At 27.9% G+C, this 14924-nt stretch overlaps 1 protein-coding gene across 1 annotated transcript; it reads left to right on the top strand.

The window, feature by feature from the left end:
* The first annotated feature begins 200 nt into the window (after positions 1-200).
* Positions 201-2511, top strand: LOC132948998 (cleavage stimulation factor subunit 1-like). Its single transcript, XM_061019734.1, has 9 exons — positions 201-477; positions 551-750; positions 815-969; positions 1324-1551; positions 1617-1777; positions 1833-1983; positions 2049-2142; positions 2201-2332; positions 2396-2511. Exons 1-9 carry the CDS (start codon positions 404-406, stop codon positions 2509-2511), a joined length of 1311 nt encoding a protein of 436 aa, XP_060875717.1. The 5' UTR covers positions 201-403.
* Positions 2512-14924: the final 12413 nt, after the last annotated feature.

Below are 14924 nucleotides of genomic sequence, written 5' to 3' on the forward strand. Positions count from 1 at the left end.
TTTAGTCATGAGTAATACCCGACTGTTCCATGGTAATACCATTGATTAGGGACGTATGCTATGTAATTACCATGGCTAAATATTATGTTTAGCCATGGTAATTACTATGTTTTCAGTTTTGAGCGATGTGGTACAATGTGGTACTGTACAAAACTGATAGTGTTATCATATTTCAAACTTATGAAAATAAGAACCGTTGGCGTTCCGCCGTTTTGGGTGAACATTATAAACAAAAATTAAGCAAGAATCGTACAAGTCGCTAACTTGTTTTAATATATTATTAATACACTACATTATAGTATGATCTCAAAGAAAACATGAATAACAATTTTATTTTCTAGAGTAAGGTACCTACTGCCTATTAATAATTGTTGTACGAGATTGAGTTCAATAGACATTTAATATGAGTGAAATAAATAATGAAAAACCGGAAATGTGTATTAAGAATAGTGATCATTTATACAGACTCATAATAAGGTAAAGTATAAATCGTTTTTGTAATCCACTAGCCCATTGCATTTGCATTTACACTCATTTCGATTTGGTTTAGTCAACTTTTTTATGATGGGCATACATCAATCGCTTCAAGCTTAGCTGTCAAAGTGAATGCTGATCCACCTTGTTCTCCATCGGATCGACTTAGGAGTGTAGTGATAAAAGGCTTACAACATGAAACCGATCGACAAAAAGAATCTGAACAAGCAATAAACTCAAATCCAATCCAACAAATGTTAATCGGACCGGGGATTGGTATGCTTAACGATTTATGTATTATATACACTTGTGTATTAAATTCTTTACGTGATTTGATTAGATTTGGAATTTGATACTGATGTTATTTGTACTGCTCCTGAACCATCGCTTTATGAAACTGTATATGTAACATCCCACAAAGGTGCCTGTAACGCTGGTGCTTTTAGTCCGGACGGACAGTTAATTGCAACAGGAAGCAGTGATGCATCAATCAAAGTAATTATATTTTTCAACATACAATTTTATGACTAGCGGGACAGAGAGGCTGAGCGGACTAAGGCGTCGATTGCAACGCGCACCAACGCCGATTCAAAACCTCAGCATTTTTCTTCGGGCAAGTCACAAATGTCCGGAGAGAAGTGCCACTATCCTCCATCCGGGTATGGCAGATACCTAGGGGGGCCAAATAAAAATAAAAAAAAACCTGCCAAACCAAAAACACACGTGTTTTCTAAACCTACAATTTCCTCCCCTACAAAACAAAAACAAAAACAGCAAATGACCATAGTTACGGGCTTGACGATCAATTAAAAAAAAAAAATTAGTGACTTATTAAAATAATATTTATAGATTTTGGATGTTGAAAGAATGTTGGCTAAAGCACATGAGATTGGTAGCAGTGAGAATGAAGCACAAGGACATCCAGTAATTCGGACGTTGTATGATCATTTGGAAGGAGTGACTTGCTTGGAGTTTCACCCTAACAAACCAATTTTGGCTTCAGGTTCTAAAGATTGTCATGTTAAATTTTTTGATTATTCAAAAATAACTGTAAAGAAAGCATACAAGACAATAACCGTACGATATTTAGTTAAATTGTATGTTTCACAATTTATTTAACCTCATACAACTTAACATTACAGGATGTGGTACCAATAAGATGTATAAGTTTTCATCCCCTTGGAGACTATATGATAGTAGGCACCAATTGCCCAATCATAAGACTTTATGACATAAATACAGTTCAATGTTATGTTAGTTCAGTTCCTAGCCAACAACATACTGGTCCTGTTACATCAATAAAGTATTAGAAAAATTATTTAATTTATAATGCCTATTCAATTATTATAATGTATTAGGTTTGAACCAGGTGCAAAATACTTTGTGTCCTCTAGTCGAGATGGTTCAATTAAATTGTGGGACGGCGTGTCTAATAAATGTGTCAACACATTTGAAAGAGCACACAATGGTAGTCAAGTGTGTTCTGTGACATTTTCGAGAAATGGAAAGGTGACAATTTGTATAGTTTTATTTTTATAAGCACTATGTTAAATATTTTATATTATCAATTGTAGTACATCTTATCATCAGGCAAAGATTCTTTAGTGAAACTTTGGGAGTTGTCTACTAGTAGATGCCTGATTGCATATACTGGAGCTGGAACCATTGGTAAACTAGTGTTTTTTTTTTCATTACGATTGTATAAATAATCAATGTTTCTTAATAGGAAAACAAGAACACCATACTCAAGCATTGTTTAATCATACTGAGGAGTATGTCATGTTTCCAGATGAAGTCACTACATCGTTGTGTACATGGAATGCACGGAATGCTTCTCGGCAGAAACTTTTATCACTAGGTAATTAATTTTGTCAAATGCATTTATTTTTTTAAAATGTTTTCATTGTGAATTATTTTGTAGGCCATAATGGACCTATTCGTTCAATAGTGCATTCTCCAAATTCAGCAGCATTTTTGACTTGTTCGGATGACTTTAGAGCCCGTCTTTGGTATATAAGACACTTGACTGGAGCATAAATTGAATATTTTTTTATTTTTATTTACAAAATATTTATTTATTTAATCTTGAATAAACTTCATATAAAATATATAAGTATTGTATTCATTTTTTTAATTAAATAATATTCACTAAATTTCAAATAATAATGTTTATGGAATTTTTTGTCGTAATAATTGAAAATTAAATTTTTTTTAAAGGTTAGGCAAGTGGGTACCGCTTTGTTGTACATTAGGTGCCGTGTGGGTCATTGTAATTGATATGCTGGATTTAATTTCAATGATATAAAATAATTGTATATTTGTATACGAAAAACAAGCATAGATGAGCTGTTAGCCTATATTACTAAAAGTATATTTTATGATATTATTGCTATTTAAGTTATTTATTTTACTATCAGTAAAACAGTAAGGTTGAATTAATTTCACCAAAAACATTTCATTTAATATACTTTAAGAGGTTCAAGTACTATCAAATAATATTTTTAAATTACCAAAAAATAACTAAAACCATTATTATTTGTTTAAATACCTGATTTCATCAACATTTAACTCTAAATATCTATTATTTAAGAGGGCGTTACACCGACATTTGTTGTCTCCTTCTTACAAGTGTGTAACATATCAAATTTTATGCTCAGTAGATCACGTTTAGCTCTGTTAGTTTAAAAATTAGAATGAATTACCTCTTATAAAATGTAAAGGTAATATTATTATCTAGGGCATTTTATAGGCTTTTTGTTATATTTCAATTTTAAGCGAGTTATGAGTATTTTAAGATATACAAACAATTTTTAAATACTCATAACTCGCTTTAAATTAAAATATAACAAAAAGGCTATGAGATGCCTTAGATATCTTTCCTTTAAATTTTATAAGAGGTCAATTCATTCTAATTTTTAAACTAACAGAGCTAAACGTGATCGGCTGGACGCAAAATTTGCTATGTTACGCACTAGTAAGACATAGACAACAAATGTTAGTATAACGTGCTCCTAATTATTTATTTATTCATTTTGGTCATGGACATGTTAATTAAGTCCAAATACAAATACAGAAAAGTGTTCAGTTATTACAAAATAGAAATTACAATGAAAAATGATGAAATGATGAATAATAGTAAATAATTCAGTAAATAATAAGATTTTTTTTTCTCTATCACTTAATATCTTAATACTTATTATTATAAAATTTTATATTTTATCTTTTATCTTTATTTCTCTTTATTGTATAATTAATTTAATATGTTATCTTGCATATATTTATCTTTAATATTAATAATTTTTTTTTATCTAATTTATACACTGTATTATGTAAATTGGACTAACATCCGTTAAATAAATAAATAAATAAATAATAGAGTGGTTATATAGGGGAGAATAACATGTATTTAAGGGAAGCATGTGGAATATAAAATAAACAGGGATCTATTATGAGAGTTAATTTTGAGTTTAATAAGACTTAACAAATAGGAATCAACTAAACTATTATTTAATATTGTTTTTAAAAGAATAACATTAGAATCACTACTTTGATCAGCTAAGAATTTAAGATTTAAAAAGTTTTACTGACGTTGGTATAATCCAAGGCTGGCCATTAACGAGTTAATAGGTTAAAAGTTAAGTTAATTTTAACTTTTTAACTTAACTTGTAATTTTGCTGTTTTAATTAACATAACTTTAATTTAACTAATTTGTATCCACATTAACTTAAAATCAACTTATATTATTTTTAATTTTCCCAATCCAGTTAATTTTGAAGTTTCAGAAATTTTTCAGAAAAATATTATTTATATAATTTATAAGTTTGTAGAATATAGAAAATATCAGAAAAAAAATGATATATTTACAAAGAACTTTGTATAAAATTTTAAAAACTAATATCAGTAATATCTCGTATTAATTAGGAAATAATTAATAATAATATAGGGGTAATTATGTACCTAACACTAATTGTCCATAAATAAAGACATCAATAGATACGAGCTCTCAAAGCTTTGATTTATAATACCCATTTATTAGGTACTCATTAGTTATTACTAATTATTTATTAATTTATTTTATAATATAATAATTTTATTATAAAAATACCTACTTAATTATACTGGTCTATTATACATTTATACATTATTAGTTCATACAGTTTTCATTCCTAGCTGATACACTCAGTTGCTTATTAGTCATTACACTGCTGCAGTTTTTAGTTTTTTTCTATTATTTATGTTCACTACTTATTTATTCTTGCCAGTCAGTACTTAGTTTCCATGATCAGTTGTTAATAACTAATTATTTATTGTGAATTTGTATTGTAACTTATTGGCCATAAGCATGAATGATAATTATCCAATTAAGTAATGTTTTTATATTAATCCTAGTAATTGTATTCATAAACATGTAAAGATATAGTTAATTGTAGATGTATGTAGTACTGAACTGTTATCAGTTATTGGGGATCGGTAATCATTGTGGACACCATATTATATTATGCATTTATGCATAATTATATATTTAAAAAATGGTACTCATTATTTATTAAGTTGGTAATTTATATGAGGGGTGGAAAACCAAAATGAAATATTGCCAAATTACTGATTTTTAAGGAGAAGTGATTTTCTGCATCTCATTTTCTATAATCAATGTCAGTTAACTGAAGCTCAATAAATGTAATGTTAAATGAGTTATAACTTATAGCAAATTTTTTTTAAATAATATTTATTTTTAGGTAGGTATCTATAAACCCGTAAAAAATATCATTTCTATTAGTTTAATGGCAATAGTATTTTGGATTTATACCCCTCATATATTGTGTTCACACATCAGAACCAAATAATATCTCACATTTTTTTCAAAATTGTAATACCTACATATTGTTCTTAGTTTTTAGTACAAATCTGGAGCATCAAGAAGTAAACCGCTCAAATGATCTACCAAATTGGCCAACAATAACTCCTTACTTCGAACAACTAAATTCAAGCAATTTAAATTTAAATCAAAATAATTTGATCTTTATATGTATTTTGTGTGGTTCAAAAGAAAAACAAATTTCTACTTCTAAATCATAAAATTCAAATCTTGGATCACATATCAAAATATGCATTTGTATTTGTAATTACTAATTTATGCGTGGATTATATTTTAAGATGATGGTAATGCCTGATTTCTTAAATATGTATAAACTATAATATAAATAGTTAAGTGCCTACCTTCATTTTATAAGATAATTTTAAAACTATTTCAAAACATATTCATAGATGTTCATATTTTTATTAGTTCATACATTGTGCAGTAATAACTTAAGTTTATGATTTATGAATCTATGGATCTTAAACAATTTGTCAAAATGTTATAGAAGATTAATTACTATATTGTAATGCTAATATTTTTAAATAATTTGTATTGATTGTTGTTGTGTTTTATATAAAAATTAACAAGTTTTAGAATATTCTCTAGAGTCTAGGTATATTCTCGTGCATAATATTAATTATTATATAATATATTTATCATTTTTTTCAGATTAAGCATCCAAATGATTTGACAGAATTTAACAATTGTGTGAAAAAGAGACCAACAGATTCTACATCAATATCTCATAAACAATTGAAATTAAGTGAAGTTGGTAAAGTTTAACCAACAAAATAGTTAAATCATACTGAGTTTAATAAGGCTAATTTAAAATTTATACTTGATACAAACCTTTTACATTCATTGAGCATCCAGCATTATTTGTAAAATACTGCCTGAATAACAGAGAAACTTAATGCGTGATGTTGAATATGGATACAATAAAATGGTCAGTGAATTAGATATACAATTAAATATGTATGTATTACAGCAGCAGACTGCTGGAGCATATTCCACAAGTAAATATTTTGGACATTTTGTATCTGTTAAATATTTCTATTTCATATAATATATGTTAAGTTATAATCTTTTATTATTTTAGATCATACCTAGGATTTACTATCCATTGGATCAATCCTCAAACATTGGAAAAATGTTTGAAATGACTTACATGTAGACGAATGATAAGAAGACACACATATGACAATATGGCTGAATCTATGGACAAAGTACTTAACGAATTTAAAATTCAGAATAAAACAACATTAATAGTCACTGACAATGCAGCCAATTTTGTCAAAAGTTTGAAGTAATTATCCTTTTTTAATGATCTTACATAATTTTATTTTATATTGTATATGAATTAGTTAATAATTACTGGTTAATTTCAATTTTGAGCTCAAAAAACAATCTCAAAATCATTAGTTATAACTTATAATTCATAGTTTAGTTTATAAATCAATTAAAAATATTGTATATTTTTATTTATGTTAGGCTAACTCATTTATAGATTTTGTTGGAAACAATTTTGTACTTACAGTATTTAAATTATATATTTAATTTTTGTTCAACAATGTAGATATGCAATATTTCATTAATACTTAATTATATAGTTATATAGTTTCATAGTAAACAGGTATTTAAAAATAATATTTGTGTTTTTTTTTCTTTTTTAATATTTTTGTATTTATATATTTTCTCAAAATTCAGAATAATAATTTATAAATTTTAAGTTAAACATTTTCAAATCATATTTGAAAAAATAAATAACTTAAAGGTACATGAATACATCAATATAAATATTATAAGATAATAAAATAATATAAATACTCAATGATTATTTTGATTTCAATGGTTATTTGCTTAAGAGACAAGTGATCCACTTGTCGCAAATTAATAGATAGGTAGTAATATTTGAAACACTGATAATTAAAAAAAATATAGTATATTAGTACCTATATAATTATTAATTAAATATTTATATAATGTATAAATGTAGGTACTTAAATGCAAGGCAAGTTATTGATTTTTTTTTAACTCAATTAAGTTAATATACATTAATAACAAAAAGTTAAAAGTTAGTTTAACTATAGGTTAACTCAGTTAGGTTAAAAGTTAATACAGACTTTTTGTTAACTTTTTATTAGTTATATAATTCAAATCTGTTTTCAGAATTCTTATCGCTTGATTAGATCAATTGGTATGTTTGGCAAAGAACCCGTCTAAAATCCTATGTTGCGCATGTGTTAGACAAAAACAGAACATCACGGTAGGTATCAAATCCCCTTAACTAATTTTAAAAATTTAAAAAAAAAACAATTTTTTGACCATAACTTACAAATTGAGTTTGAGCGTTTTTATTTGAAAGTACCATCAAATTAAGCATGCAAAACACGCATTTTAAGAAAAAAAAATCCAAAAAATGTTTGGAAGCTGAACTGCATTTATCATTTATGCCAAACTTAGTTTTATAATTTTGGATTTAAAACCCGATATTTGTGTGTACCTACTCAGAAAAGACAGATTTATAAACTGTACCTAACTAAGATTATTTAATTAATTATGTTAATTACAATAATTGTTAATCAATGTATGTTCAGAGTATTTAAACTGAACTTGGATTCTCAAACAAACTTCAGATCTGCCCCTGACTTAACCTATTACCATGGACATATATATTATTCATAGTACACAAAGCTATATATAACTCAAAAATTACTTGCTCGAATTTTGATTTCATAAAATTATTGATCGACAGTAAATTAAAAATATCTCATGCATATAAAATATAAATAGGTAGCTGAAAAAGAAAATTAAAATATTAAAACTTTATCGTGTAGATACAGAAAATGATAATATAAACATTTGGTGACAATTTTTAAGTACCTACGTCCTACCTATCTACGGTTATTTATTTTTTGAGTAGATAACGCGCAAAAAAAACAAAATCAATTTAGTCAAAAACTGGATTTGCGTAAAAATGTAACGATATACGATATAAAATCATTGTATTCGAAAAAACAATTATGAACGAAAACTGTCTGTCAGTCAGCACAGCTAATGCCTAATAATTGTTAAATAAATTACTTTAATCACAATAATATTATCAAAATATATAATTAGTAATATTATAGTATTACCTATATGTTATACGTATACAATGGTATGTCCATGAATTTTACCCACCCACTTTCTATGATAAGACCCAAACCAATACCAAAAGTTAGCAAATAGTTAGCAAATAATAGCAAATTTACTATAGAAGTTAGCAAATCATTATTGAGGCAGTTATAAGCATTATTTATTTGGGTGGGCCAAGTTCAGGTAACCCACCCGGCACCCACTTTGTCGGATCGCCTCCAAACAAACGCCGGTAGTTAGCAAACAGTTAGCAAATAATAGCAATTTTTGAAGTTGGCAAATCAAAATTCTATTTTTGGCCGTTTTAGAAAAAAAAAATTCCAGCCCACCCACTTTGTCCGATCGTCTCCAAATGATATGACAACTTCTAAAATATTCTCAATCTGCTTGAGTAGCGTACATAAGCCTTTTTTATGGGTGGGGGGTTACAAAAATATTTTCATATCTACATTATATGGGATTTGACCATGTTATAAATAGTATAGTTAATACCTACTTCACTTTCACGAACTTCACGCCCGTGTATTATTTGGCTGTAATAATATTATATACTAATTAGTGACATAAAGCAAATAAACGTGTTGTGTTATTTTACCACCTCAATCCAAACTAACACTACGACCGGATCATGATCAACCAGTGTTCAATCATCGTGTATGCATCACACTCTGTAGTCTGTGTTTTTTTCACACGATTAATGTCTTCTGGTATCATCACATATCGTGGTTACTGCTAATAAGATGAACACGATAAATGTAAATCTATTAACGGACTAAGATATTAATATTATACAGGATTATGGAACACAAATAATATTTGTTAACTAAATGTAAATCTATTAACGGACTAAGATATTAATATTATACAGGATTATGGAACACAAATAATATTTGTTGGGGACTTCAGCACTTCACCACTAGTTTGGATTGAGGTGGTAAAATAACACAACACGTTTACTCATACTCATACTCATACACGTATCTATTTTATAAAACACTAAAAATTACACCTAATAAGTAATAACTAATATCGTATATGAGTATATGAGTTTTATTATGGATATTATCGTTATTCATAATCTAAAAATAATATAAAAGAGTAATGCAAAAATAATAATTAATAATTTGCTATTATTTCGCTAACTATTTGCTAACTACCGGCGTTTGTTTGGAGACGGTCGGACAAAGTGGGTGGGCTGGAATTTTTTTTTCTAAAATCGGCCAAAAATAGAATTTTGATTTGCCAACTTCAAAAATTGATTTGCTATTATTTGCTAACTGTTTGCTAACTACCGGCGTTTGTTTGGAGACGATCGGACAAAGTGGGTGGGTTACCTGAACTTGGCCCACCCAAATAAATAATGCTTATATAACTGCCTCAATAATGATTTGCTAACTTCTATAGTAAATTTGCTATTATTTGCTAACTATTTGCTAACTTTTGGTATTGGTTTGGGTCTTATCATAGAAAGTGGGTGGGTCAAATTCATGGACATTACAATGGTACAACAATAGTTAAATTCATTTTCGCCAAAAAATGACATTTGAAAAATGTCATATACCTACTCTAAAAGTTTCTCATACTCATGAACAATATTTTTAAATTACAAAAAAATAACTAAGACTGTTATTCTTGGTTGTAATATGTATTTTCGTCCAAGATTGAACTTCAAAATATGTTTATAAAAATAACTGTGTTTATATATTTGTTAGAGTTGTTGGTTGCAGTATGAACTACTATTTATGAGAACCCTTGTCTTAAATTTACAATCCTTAGCTATAAAAATGTAACATTTTATAATTCTTTACAACACTGGAGTAGTGGTGTGGTAGAGAGTAGCAGTTACGAGTGAGTGGCTCACCCGCCGAATTAGATGTTTCACGTAAAAATATCCCAATAGGTACTTTTCAAAATAGTCGGAGAAAACGAAAATAAAATTATGGAAAACGGAATTATTTACGCAACACTAGTTTTTGAAAAATTGTATTTTGTTATTTTGTTGTAATTCAAAAGTGTATAACCATGAGTCATATATACTTGAAATATTAATCAGATATTTATATTACCTAGCGTTTTCTAGACATGATATAATTTTCAAAATTAGTTCAATACACCATAGAGGCTATTGGCCCAAGTATTAATAAGTAATTTTGTATTACTCTACAGTCTACAGTCTATACATATTATGACATATTATTATGTAGATTGTAAGTAGGTTAACCTACCTACTCTTTACTCATAAACATAATTTCGTTTTGTATGGAGGGTTGATTTAGGAATTTAGGATAAACCAACAGTATTATAATTTATTATATTATTATATTGTGGGTATCGATCGATCATAGATCGCTCGATTTATTCCCATAACGTGATTGATGAATAAATATTTTTATTATATTTTACGGTTGTACACACATTTTAAAAGGTTTCAATGTTAAAAAAAAATAATCGTGAAATGTCCAAAACTTCTACATGCCGTAGGTATTATATGAAAAAATTAGAAATCGTCACAATTTTTCCTAAATTGTATCTACCTAAAATGTTGTGGATGAATCAACAAGCAACAACGTCTAAACGTCCGTTTCATATAGGTATATAAGTCGTAACTCGTAATGTTATGCACTTATAGCCTATAACACGGACGTAGGTATATACGTATATATTATATTATATACGTCCGTGGCCAATATCTAAACGTCACCGAGCAACTACCGGGCGGGTATGACCATAGATTAAATAATATATACATTTATGTATATATTATAATTATCAATGGGTATGGCCACCGTGTACAGTGGTGTAGCCAGGGGGGCTAAGGGGGCTGCAGCCCCCCCCCCCAAAATGTTAAGAAAATTAAAAAATTTACTATAAGTATTAACACTTTACAGCTATCTATCTGTGCTAGAACGTATTTAATGTGTAAAAGTGTAAAAGTTGATCAGCCCCCCCCCCCTGAAAAAATCTTGGCTACGCTACTGACCGTATATACAACGGATGGTATACGAACGCATATTATTATAGATCTGATTTTGAAGTACTTAGTGCCTCTTGAAGTCACAATGTTACAATATTGTACCTACAATAATATACGTATCTAATGTAGTAAAATATAGATTTTATCATTTATTTTATATAATGATAGGTATATTGATATTATTGGTACCTAGGTAATGCTTTGGATATTCGAAATAATACTTTAAGAACTACGTATAATTTATTATTGTCATCGCACAAAATAACATAATATTATGGAAAAGGACTAGAAAAATATAATGTAATATGGATTACGATGTTTTTCAATGCTGTAGTAATGTTAATAAATAAACTAATAATACGTCAACATTTTCACTACCGAAATAATATTAACAGTTATACTTATAATGGTGAACGGAATGGTCATTTTAATTTGTAATTTCGTTAAAGTGGATTTTGAAGTCTTCGTTATGAATGAGGCAAATATAATAATGCAACAGGCGTAATCTCGAATAGTCTATATAATATACACATATTATAATAATAATGATTATATCGTAATTTATCAGAAGCCACTAGATCTATAGTTCCTACATTATTTATAATATCCTATACTATCACACTATTATTTTATAATTATAATTCTTATTCTAATATTCTTATATTAATACACGCTTATTAAGTTTATTACATATTTACGTTATATATATATTTTCTGTATTAAAGCTGGGTGATTCTAACATTATGTGATTTGTTTTAAAGATGATACGATGTTGTACTTGTAATATAGTTAATAGTTGTATAATAGTTGTATTATCGCACAATAATACTAAAGTATCAAATAATACTTTAAGGACTATAAAAAAAGGTATAATTTATTATTGTCATCGCACAAAATAACATAATATTATGGAAAAGAAAAATTGGTCTATACCTACCTTTTAGGTACCTAAACAAAACGGGTAGTAAACAAAATATAATATGTTACGTTATAAATACTCATAATAAGTATTCTGTATTAGGCATCTAGGTACTGTAGTCTTACATGTAAAAATAGTTATTTATGTAAGAATGTATTACATACCAATATACCATAGAATAGTATTTAAATTATAACATAACGGAATACTAATATGTCAGAAGGGCCACAGTTTATTTTTATTTTTATTAATACTTAAGTATTATTATATTTATTAGTGAATGTTATTTATTAATTTATTACTATATTGTAATAAATACAACACACATAGGTACACAGACTTTATTTATTTATGGATTAATTCTATTATCTAGGTATTAACCATAGCTGTGGCCTCTGGGCGACATTCTGATTAGTCGTTATAGGTACTTGCTTATACAAGTTGTTATGTTTTTGTTGTAGCAGGTACACATGTGACATATTTAAGTAACGTCTTATAGCTGGGTGATACTTCATAGCTCATCGCTCATAACCAATATTTTGTTTTTACTAAATAAACGTTTGAACTGCAGCCGTCTGCCTTCGAGGCCAACAACATATATCCGCGGTCATGTCCAACCGTATTGCCGTGTTCACGAGTTAATTTCTATACCTACAAATATTCCCTATAATATAATATAATTATATAAATATCAGCTCTCTTGACCCAACAAATGTAATGGATAATAATTACAGCGATTGATGATTTCTACGGCCTTCTAGCCCAACAATAACAAATAATAATTATAATATATATATACCTACCTAAAGATACAAATATAAAAACTTACAGAGACGGCGCGCAAGCTATTATCTGTGCTGAGACTCTAAGAGCCTATCTGCCTAAGATGAATATAATTGGACACACGTCTACACAATAGACACTATAAAATACAACATAAAAACATGGATAACAACGATGTAAGTAAGATGTAACGATTAGCGCACACACAGTAAAAATAATAGAAAAATTAAAGCAAACCGTTGCAATACCTACGCGCATACTCCCGTCATTATATTTATGACTTTGTGTACACGGTATACCGTATACCTACCTAAATAATAAAAAACAATTAAATTGGCGATTCGCGTACAATTATTTAATAATAATAAAAATGGCGTTTCGTGTCCACGATATGGTAATAATCCACATTACAAATAGAATTTACTAAAAAATAATAATTTACAAGTGCATACCTATTATTGAAAGCACTATAGAAATGAATGCTCACTTGCGATTTGGCGATTCGAACGATACTAACTATAGTAACTGCGATAATATATTAGAAGCATAATTACAATATATTTTAAAATATACCACAAAAGCAAATAATGATATCATTTGAAAAAATATGTGTTTGTGCGTGTGTTAGTGAGCGTACCGGTCGGCGATGGATATAGGTCACTGGCTCATATCCCGTTATCACATATTATCATAACGGTATTATGGAGCGACGGAGTAGTGCAGCGGCAATTACCGATAAATCTCTTTATAAAATTATAATAAAATAAATATAATAATAATAATACAGCTTATTTTAAATATCAACAACAATTATAGTTATTCTGCGGTGGAGACCACATTTATTTATAAATTTCTAATTTAATTCAATATCTGTTTTATAAAAAAATAAGACTAATGAAAATCTCATTTTGAGTATTTTACTAAAGATCACGCAAAGTTTGATATATTACTGCACTCACTTAAACTTATCATTGGTATAATGGTATCCTTAAATTATATTTCATAACATTTTACTTTGGTGTACCAAAATCAATGCCTAACATTTACTTATACACAATCCAAAACTTCTAAATTACAACAAAAATAAAAATTGTATCCTGTAATGCCTTCAAATGTTCAAATGATGTAAATTGTTACAAAATGAATATATTTAGCCGGATTATTTTGAGATAAAGTAATTTGTATTATTTATTTTAGATTCTGAGCGAAGCGATGAATGTATTAATTTTACATTGATGTGTGTTTTTTTTTTATTTTTTTATTTTTATTTTTCTGTCTTCACCTTTTAGGACAGTAAAAGTGCTTGGATTTTCTTCAACAGTAACTTTTCTGATAGGAAAGTGAATCTAGTTGGTACTTTGGGGGTTCAAAAGTAAAAATTTCCCAGTAGCTTTCAAAAGCGACGTGAAAAACAAAAGAAAAATTAAGGAAAAACGGGAATTTTTACGCAAAATCTGTTTTCGAGAAAATCGATTTTGGTTTTTGGTGTAACTCTAAAACAAATGACCGTAAGGACATGACATTTTGACTGAATGTTTATATTAGCATTTTCTATACACCATAACATTTTCCAAATATTTTGACTTATTTTGAGCTGTTTACGGACATTTTCAGTTTCCATTTTTTTAGTTTTTTTTTCTATATATATCAATAAAATTTTATCTGTTGTGTAAAAAAGCTTGAAAATTTAACAGAAGGCTCCTAGGTTATTGTTTCAAAGGCAGATGAAAAAAAATTAAAAATCCTTAGTCACAGTTTTTCTTTATAAGCATTTAAA

The sequence above is a fragment of the Metopolophium dirhodum genome, chromosome 7, assembly GCF_019925205.1.
Source record: "Metopolophium dirhodum isolate CAU chromosome 7, ASM1992520v1, whole genome shotgun sequence".
Classification (NCBI taxonomy): Eukaryota; Metazoa; Arthropoda; class Insecta; order Hemiptera; family Aphididae; genus Metopolophium; species Metopolophium dirhodum.